At 45.1% G+C, this 9,886-nt stretch overlaps 1 protein-coding gene across 1 annotated transcript in view; it reads right to left on the bottom strand.

The window, feature by feature from the left end:
* Positions 1-7,172, bottom strand: part of FASN (fatty acid synthase) — a 41,674-nt gene extending 34,502 nt beyond the window's left edge. Inside the window, exons 1-3 of the mRNA XM_021534061.3 lie at positions 6,952-7,172; positions 771-917; positions 100-252 (exon numbers count right to left, since the gene is read on the bottom strand). Of these exons, the coding sequence (XP_021389736.1) occupies positions 100-252; positions 771-897 (280 nt within the window). The 5' untranslated portion in view covers positions 898-917; positions 6,952-7,172. The remainder of the gene's footprint in view (positions 1-99; positions 253-770; positions 918-6,951) is intronic.
* Positions 7,173-9,886: the final 2,714 nt, after the last annotated feature.

Below are 9,886 nucleotides of genomic sequence, written 5' to 3' on the forward strand. Positions count from 1 at the left end.
TTCCCTTGTTAGAGTTCTCATCACAGAGGTTCATGTCTACACCTGTTACACAGAGACAACACAACTTCATTCTCCCTCTTCAGTAATCCATCCACTTACCTCCATCCAAAATAGCTTCATAAGAAATTTCCAACAGCAAGCGAAGTTGAGGATCCATTGTATTAGCTTGTTTAGGGTGAACCCCAAAAAAAGATGCATCAAATTTGCTTATGTCCTTGAGCTTTCCATTTCTCTTGGGCAGTCCATAAATTCCTGAAGAAAAATTTGACACTGAGTCCCAAAATACATAAACAGTGAAGCCGCTACAAGCTGAGACACAGTACAGAATGACCACAGTTGATTTTCAATTACACATGAAACCTCACTCCCCTGTGCAGTACCCAGAGGGCTGCATGAGTATCTACCAACCTACCTCATTGGGAATGAGAATGCTGCATTAGCAAAAACAACTGTAATTTTTAGGACTCTCCTGGATATAGCAGCAAAGACATTTATCTAGTTTAACCATTTTTACTTTGGCAAATTGTATGAAGCACATATAGTCTAAATGGTGGTTCCAGTCACTCACCAAGTAGAAGAAAAAGAAAAGCTGTTTTTGACTTCTGCAAATCACTTCATAAAAGTATTCTGTTACTGAATTTCTTGATGATTTATCAGAAGTTAATTCAGGTCTGGAAGGATTTCAATCTCATAAATTCTCTTTTCATAGGATAATTCCTCTAAAACACTCAGAACTCACGGCTCCAAAAGGAGGGACAATAAGCACATACCTGGTTTCCACCTCCGATCATCCTCTGTGACCATATCAACTCCATTAAGCAGGTTCTCCCAAAACTCTTGCAAGTTCTCAGATTCTGGCAGCCTTCCTGCAATGCCTGCAATCACCACGTCCTCCATCTCTTAACTTTTCCCTGTTGCTGAGATACACAAAGCAGTAAGGCTAGTAAGATTTCACACAGAGGAAAGTATATGTGTCTTGTCTTCTTGACATGTTGTGACAAACAAGCATATTTGCAGGAACACCCACACAGGAACAGCCCCATGGAGTCTCTACTATTAAAAAAAAAAAAAAAGAAAAAGAGATCGCAACCAATCAAATGGACCATAAGACCCATGGGGTTGATAAGGATGGAAAAAAATGATCCTGAAGGAGCATCAGGCTCTGAGAACCACCAGTTTCTTTATGACAACCAGAAAATGCGTAAGTCTACCTAGTCTACCTCTACTAAAGCAGAGCCTCTGTGAAGCCTCTGTGAAGTCAGCAGAGAAGAAAGATTAACATGCTAGAGCAGAGGTGGGTGGAGAAATGATGAAATACACATAGTAAAAAACATAATTACAAGGCAAACCTAACAGGTAGCAAAACAAGTTCTACAATCATTCCAAAGTTAAATGCTAACTTAAGAATCAATAATCAAAAGATTTGTTGGATGTGAAAAAAAAGCAACCCCAAACAAAACTACAAGAGTGCACAACCCCCCCCCCCCCAAATAAGTAACACAACCCTAACCCCTTCCCATTAATTCTGAGTAAACAAAATCCTGACTAAAAACCCAAAACAAACCTACCAACCAACAAAAAAAAAAAACAACAACAAACCCCCCATACACACACAGAGGAGAAAACCCACACAAAGCACAAAGTTTACAGTACAATTCAGCATCATTTAAAATCAAAGAATTAAGTGTTATATCTAAAGTGTTTCCTAAATGACCCTGCACTGCAACATGTTTAAAGAACTCCGAATGTGGTACTGACTATACGATAGAGGGCGGTGCTTTAAGATATGCTGTGGCAGAACAGATCTGGAATACAGACAGGATGAAAACCATCAGCTGTTGTCCCAAGAAATTTTCATGTAAGACCCCAGTCTCAAACACCACAGGAGAGCATCATGCTGCAAAACATACCATGGCAGGGCACCTGCATCAGACAACAGCACCAAATGATAGCTTGTATACTACACTCCTTTATCTTCTACTACAGTAAAAAATGTATTAACAACTAAGTAGACAGGAGGCAAGTTAACTTCATGTTTCAGTTAAATGAAAATTATAATTTTAGATCCTAAGTAGACAAGTTAAAGGAGTAGGGGTAATACCCATATAAAAGGTGGGAATTTTTTAAAATATGAAAATACATAAAAATACAGCTGCAGGAACCAAAAAGAAAGTAAGCATTCGCAGTACTTCTTTAAATAATCCTTCTGGTAAGCAGGGGCAAAATATGTTTTAATGTGTGGGATTTTAAACAGCGAAAAAACACAAAGGAAACTAGGCATTCAAACGACTACAAGTCCGACTTAATAACTTTGAAGGAAAAGGTTTGTTACGAAAGACCTGAAGTTTGACTTCCATCAGGTATTACGCTACATAGTGGCATGCAGGCCCATTGCTTAAGTGCTCCTGGTGCTTGATCATCTTCTCCAAAATACAGCACTAATGGGTATTCGCTGATGAGTGCTTAGTGGCTGTTTTTCCAACCCAAGATGTTTCATTTGGGCATTGTTTTGCAGCCTCTTTCAGGACTTCCTGATGCTTTTGAGCAAGAAACGAGCCCCTCTTCCATCCATTGACTACACTGCTCAGGCAAAATGACACTTTCCCACATCTGCATGAGGCTGCTGGAGTGTGCAGAAGGAAAGCAGAGCCCCTCTGTACAGCTGAGGCGTAGTACTGCCATAATGTAACCACAGAGGTTGCCTGATTTCTTTCACCCTTCTTTCCTTCAGCAGTAATCTTGATTCAGATCTGTGGAGTAACTGTGAAATTACTCAACACCTAACACTGAAAAAGAAGAGATGATTACTTTACCCAGTCCATTCCTTCTGGGAGCAGAAACAGAAGTGTTCCCAAAAAGACATCTTGGATTTCTAGGTCTTGTGTCAAATACCCAAACAACAAAAGGTTTATTCCACTCTTGTTCATTTAAAAAAAGAAACATCAAGGGCCAAATTGAGCAAGGCCTTTACTGAGAAACTAGTCCCCAAAACTTAAATTGGTAGTAATAGGCCCAGTCCACTCAGAGCTGAAGTTTTTTTCCACTCACACAAAACTAGTAAGTCAGTTTTACTACTGGCTTCACCACCGTACCTGTAAAAACCAACCAAGGGCCACAAGGCTACTACACTTGCAGCATTTCTGTGCTGGGGCAGGGAAAGAGATCTTGAGCACAAAGTTTACCATTTAAGCTTAAGATACGAGACACAAAAGTGATAATTTAAGTATTACTCAATTTTATACCTCAGCTCTTTGGATGATGATCTCTAGGGAGAGAAATATAATTTCTATTTCAGGGGACTGAAATACGACTTATTTGATTGTTCCTTCTCAGCCCACACCTCTTTCCCTGGAGTATCAGAAAAACTCTATCCAAGTAAAACCAATTGATGAAATATTGTTTCAGACAGTGAAGTAATGAAATTCATCAATGAAACAATTTTTGCCAACTTGTTGTGAATGTAGTTGAGCAAGACTATGTCAAAGGTGGAGAAAAAGATGCTGCAGTAATCAAAATTCAAAGAGTAAGAGCCAAGAAGATAATTTTAACTCAAATAAGAAAAGCCACAAATAAAAATATTTTAATACACAAAGAACCAGAAAGATTTAGATTTGCCACAAAGATCTCCAAATGCCTAAGATAAAATACAAAATATGGATTAAGCAGCAGAACAGCAGAGAGGATCTGTTGTTGAAAAACAAGAGTGGTCAGAAGAAAAGTCATTAATATTAAGCCATCCCTGATTAAACAGTGATTACAGTAGTTGTTACAGTTACCAACAATGTTTTCAGTCTTCCTTGACAGATAGTAAGCAGGTAAACCATTTTAAAATTTGATTGACTTTGCCCCCAAATGGTGTATTGCTTCCTTCTTTTAAGTTATTAGAGACTTGTTTTCCATAGAGCATTTTTTGACTATACAAAGTAATTCAGTACACTGACAGATTTTCAAGCATAGGGCATAGCACAGATCAAGAAAGAACATTTATTTCTACAGATGTTTTAAAGGAGGTTAGACTACAGAAAACATACAAACAGACTGCTCCTACTACCTCTGATGAGCGAAGTGTTCAAAAACAACAGGTCCTAACAGGAGACAAAGAAGATAAAGAGGGAGAAACAGGAGTCTTCTACTTCTTAAGGCTTTATTTTCTGAATCTAACCAGACATCTAACATTCTTCTTCCTCAGTTTATCCTATGCTTTTGCTTAAATTGAATTGTGTGAATTTTCCTCAGACACCTAGTGTTTTTAATTGAATAGAGAGAAGCAAACACCACAGCCAAACTTCCCTCCCTCTGCCAAAGTATCAGTGCAGTAGACACCTCAGTTAAGCCTAAACTACCATCTTGCTGGATTTGCACAATATTTTTTAGCAATTCTATTGTGTTGCTGACTCATTCAGTTTGTGACTAGTAATAACTAACAATCCCTTCTGGTATCAAGGCTACTCTTAAGTTGAAATAATGTTTTCTATAGCATTTAAAACATTTTTTTTTTCAGTCCCTCACTAATTTGGCACCAAAAATTAATCTAAAAATAAGTATTAACCACCATTTTCCACCATCCCTGGCAACCGTACAACTTTTTAATAATACTTTTATCTCCTGTTTCCCTACAGAAATAACCCTCTGACCATTAAGGATATAAGCTCATAGAGGGAAAGAAAAGCCAAAAAACCCAAAACTAAAACCAACAAACAAACTGAAGGTAAAATCTGATGCCTTTGCCCACTCATACCTGATTTGCCAACCACTGAACATTAACTTATTCTGCTGTAACCTGTTCACCTAGGGTTTGGTGAAGAAAGGAAGGGGAGAGGGAGGGAGAAACAGCTGTTCGCAAAGAAATGACAAATAAACCCCAAATCTTTTTTTGCCTGATGCACATTTCCTTTTCCTAGACAGGATCAAAATATTTATTTCACTGTTATTTTGATAGCTGTCATCATGGTGGGACAGAATCCTTAAAGTCAGTTCTGCTATTGTTTCTAGACAGTCCAAATCTTCATCTTTTCTGGATCTCTCATAATTGTAAAATGAAACACTCATGACTCCTCCATAGCTTTCTTCAGCACAGATATTGACAAAAGAACTGTTTTCTTTGTTTTTCAGTACGATTACATCACAACCCAGACTTCCTAATTGCTGGCTATAATTTCTAAAATTCATAATAAAAAAGTGTCCTTACACAAAAACTTCACTTATGAAGAACTATAATGCTTGTCTCCAAAAACTCCATTCACAGAATAGAGGCAAACACAGTCTGGCTTTCATTCTTTTGAAAGCATTTGGCTACCATCCATCTGTATGTTACAGATTCAATTTAACAAAGATCTTTCAAATGCCTCTGCTTCAGGTATTTATCCTGTCAACCACAACAAAAATGAAAAACAGTAGAATGTATTTATATTTTAAAAGAACTACTTAGAGGGAAATACAGTCTGATTCAAATCTGTTACTGGAGAAATAGTAAGTAAGTTAGGCTTTACTCATGGAATCAACACAGATTGGTTGATTCCCAAGTGGTCAGAAGTTACCTGTATAAAAATCGAAGTCCTTTATCATGTTGTAAAATATCTGTTCATAACTGCCCTCATCTCTTAATTCACCCACTAAATGCAGCCTTTCATAATGTCCTATTCTTTTCACTTTGTTTCAAGGATAGAGGCTGCAGGAAAAGCTGAATCCTTTGCTCATATGGCTTGAGGTTCCTTCTCCATTTTTTAGGACAAGACACGCTCCAAAGCCTCCAAAGGTGGCGTGATGGAGTGGGCAAGTTTATTCACACACCGTTAACATTGCCTGTTTAAATTTAAGCAATCAAATAAAGCTATTAGCTAGGACAATGCACATTCAGTATCTTATAGGGCCGTATACCAGGGAAGGAATGTGGAATAAGCACCAAACGGGTGCAAAAACACCCCAACAGAGAAGATTATCACATTCCTAACAGAATCGCATCGTCAAATCCATAATGGTGTATCACCATCGGGCTATTTCGTGTGGGCCGTTGGTTTATAGAGAAGTGGGAAAAAATAGCTTAGCAATATACATGCACGTTTTTTCAGATGGATTCCCAGAACCTATTGGCGAGTCTCCCTTCCCAGTATCGAGCGCCGATATGCTCTCGTACAAGCTTTTTCAGCCTGCCACGACCGTGCCTTCGCCCTAACCCGGGCCGGCGTGCAGAACGCAGCGCCGTGGCCCCGCTGCCCGGGCAGAGCGGCCCATCCGGCCCCAGCGACCACCCGAGCCGTGCGGGGCCCGGCGCCCGAGCCGCAGCAGCTGAGGCCGCCCCGCTCTCGGCGGCCGCCCCGCTCTCGGCGGCCGCCCCGCTCTCGGCGGCCGCCCCGCTCTCGGCGGCCGCCCCGCTCTCGGCGGCCGCCCCGCTCTCGGCGGCCGCCCCGCTCTCGGCGGCCGCCCCGCTCTCGGCGGCCGCCCCGCTCTCGGCGGGCGCGGCCCCTCGCGCAGCCGCTGTCGCCGGGCGCGCGCAAGGACTGCGGGCAGCGGGGCCCGGCCGCGTCCCCGATCCCGCTCGGCCCGGCTGCGACGGGTCGCGGCCGTGGCGGGAGGCTGGTCCCCGCCCGCCGCCAAGATGGCTGAGCGCCAGCACCACAATGCAGCCACCTTGCTGGGCAGGCGGAGCGGGAGGTTGCGGCACGGTAACCAGCTGCTGAGGTGGGGGACTTTCCCCGGAACGACCGCGCTGGGCCACGGGAGAGCAGCCCGCAGCAACAGGGCGCGGCGACCCCAGGGCACGGGAGGAGAACTTTCCGGTCGCGCGGACCGACCCTGCGGACTCCCGCCAAGCCCAGGGACCCTCATCGCCTACCCGGCGTAAAGGGCAAGATGGAGCCTCCCCAGCGCACCCGCGGGGCGCAGCGGCCCGCGGAACCTGGAGCAGAAGCTGCCGCTCTCCTGACTAGGCCGCACCCGCTGTCACGCCGATACCTGCACAAGTCCGGATGGCTTCGTGTCGGTAAGACTGTCGTCAGCTCAGTGCGGATTCGAGATGCTGCGGGGTGGACACTGCGGCGGCTGGTGCCGGGCTGTGCACGGCCGATACTCCGCGCTCTCCTCACTATCTCCCTCTAGCTCCCACCCTTATTTAAGCAGTCGCCACCTCCAGCGGCCACGCCACATGGGCTGACAGTTTACGCCTCGCCGCAGTCCAATGAGAGTCGGGGCAGGGCTGCTCCGGTCAGACCCGGGATGATGCCAACCCCTGCCCGCCGGAGCCGCTCGACGGGAGGAGGGGGCCCTGGCCAGGCCGGGGCGGACACAGGCGGGCCCGCTTGCCCGCGGCACGGGGCCAAGCTCTCGCGCCCCGCCCGCCCCGTACTGGAGGCCGTGGAAGGCTAGGTGCTGCGGGCGTGACTGGCTTTGGCCTGGCTTGGCCGGGGACTGGGCAGCGCCGACCCCCCGTGGGCACGGACCTTGTTGTGTTCCTCTCCCACCTCCCCGCGGGTAGGTACACTGTGGGGCGTACGACCGCGCCGTGCCGGCACCGTGGCTCGGCGACTGAGGCGAGGGCGCGGTGGGCACCGGTCCAAAGCGCGGTTGGATCGCGCAGCACCCGCGGCGCACAAAGGGAAAGGACGCGGGGCCGGACGCGCAATCCCGGGACGGCACCCAATGCGGAGGAAGGGGCACGTGGGCGGGGGCGCGGCCCTGCCAATCGCGGGGCCCGCGCGGTGTTGCTAAGCGATAAGGCGATGTGGTGACGGCTGAGGGGTGGCTGCGGCCGCCGGCAGAGTGAGCAGCGCCCGTAGCTCTCCGGCGGCGGCGGTCGTTCACCCCGGCGGAGCGCGGTCCCGGGGTTACCACAGGGCAGCAGGCACGCCGGCCAGGGATGCGCTGCCCCGTGCCCAGGCCCGTCGCGCCGCCCTGACTGGCGGCAGCAGAGCGAGTCCGGAGGCGGGGGGCGGGCGCCAGAGGTTCCCTCTCCGCCGTGCCCCTGCTACACCCCCCTTTCCAGCGGAACGGGGCGGATCGTTCTGCGTTTGGGCACCTCTCATCCACTTTGCCTGTAACTTGCGCTCCTTCAGTTAAACCCGAACAGTAGCGAATATGAATTTTCTTCTGCATTCCCTGCGACTGCCACTCCGAAACAAAAAAGCCTTTCGGTCGGCAAATGTGGGCTTGAACACGGGGATGCAAGAAAGTTCCCTCGCTTTGTCTCTTCTTCATGGCTTTGAACTGGCTCTGGGCAGAGGCCCCACTCCCGGGTAGCACTTGCACTGCCGCTTTGCAATACAGCTTCATTTAGACCTTCTCGGGACAGACCTTTTGCCTTTATTTGTATATTCCTCAACATAACAGGTTTTTAACCCTTTGATAAGGACAACAATAAAAAATGTCTTCTTTTACCTTTTCAGTACTCAGTGATCTGCCTGAATTCTCTTCTTCGTACGCATTCCTTTCTTTGTACAATTCAATAGTATCCACAGTAGTACCTTGCTGCCACTCTTCTAATCTACTTCTTAGAAATCAGTGCCCAGTTTGTTAAATATTTTGGTCATACGAGAAATACATTTTCCTGCTGTATTTAGTATCCTTAGCACAACCGCTCCATGCAGTATGTCCATATGATTTATTATTATGCATATTTTGTTAATTTTCATACTTACATGCTATGTTCTCAGAAGTACTCTGAAATAAATGTACAATAACTGAACTACTTTTTTTTCTACCACAAGTAAAATAAAATGAAACAACCTAGATATCATCTTTCCTTACCTACAGTTGACTTAAGGAAACCTGTTTCTCAGGGAAACTGAATAAATTAAAGCTTCGTTACTGGCAAGAGGTCTGCATGAACAGGCATGCCAGTTGACATGGGAGGGGGAGTAAACAAACAACCGCAAAAAAAATCACAAAACAAAACCCCCAAAAAACCACCACCCCCCCCCCCAAAAAAAAAAAAACCCAGAAAACCCTCAAACAAGCAAACAAACAACAACAACAAAAAAATCTCACAGAAACCTGCATACAAACCTACACAAAAGTGTTTCTGAAGTCTGCAGCCCATCAGCTTACACCCACAGTGTACGGAATAAAGAGAAATGTTTTCCAGGTTCAAATGCAGTATTGCAAATATCATGGAATAAACTGCTCTTTTATGCTGCTTTTAACACATGCACAGAATCACATACTACCGAAATACTGTGCATCTCCATAGGTTAATATTAAACATGTAAATAACAAAATAAATTTCAGGATGATCTACAGCTATTATAAAATCTGGAATATACACACTGAGTTTTAGAAATAAGCAGTGAGTGCTTTAACTGTTGTGACCTGGGCCAAAATTCCTGTACTTGTTAGAAACCACTATGCTTTGTGCTACAGAAGGAACTCATCCAGGGCCTGGTTCAAGGGATTGCATCATGTTGTCCTGGCTCATGAACAATGTTGAATCCAATGACAGGATTTTCAAGTAATGAAAATGTTTAGAAAGAAGCTCACAAGGTCTCTCAGTCCTTATATTGGCTTAACAACATCTCACGAAATTTTGTGCAGATTTAGCATCTGATTATATCACTGCACCTTTGCACTAAAGCAAAATATTTTCAGTAGGTAGTACAAAAAAACCCACATTATCAGGTGCTGAAGAGAACACCTCCTGGCAAAGAGTATAATGAAAGCCTTTCTATAAAGAAATGCTCCATAAAAAAAAGACACTCATGGATAAATACCTCTATTCCTTTGTTTACCATTTTAGATTTTATATATTTAGCAGCAACTGATAAGTATTATTCACTTCAGTGATACCACTTGCAGAATCACAGAATCTTTTAGATTGGAAGGTACCTCTCTTGACATCACTTAGTCCAAGCCCTCAACTCAAGGGTCAGCAGGAACAGTCTGGCCAGGCCCATGTCCA

This window comes from Lonchura striata, chromosome 19, assembly GCF_046129695.1.
Source record: "Lonchura striata isolate bLonStr1 chromosome 19, bLonStr1.mat, whole genome shotgun sequence".
Lineage (NCBI taxonomy): Eukaryota > Metazoa > Chordata > Aves > Passeriformes > Estrildidae > Lonchura > Lonchura striata.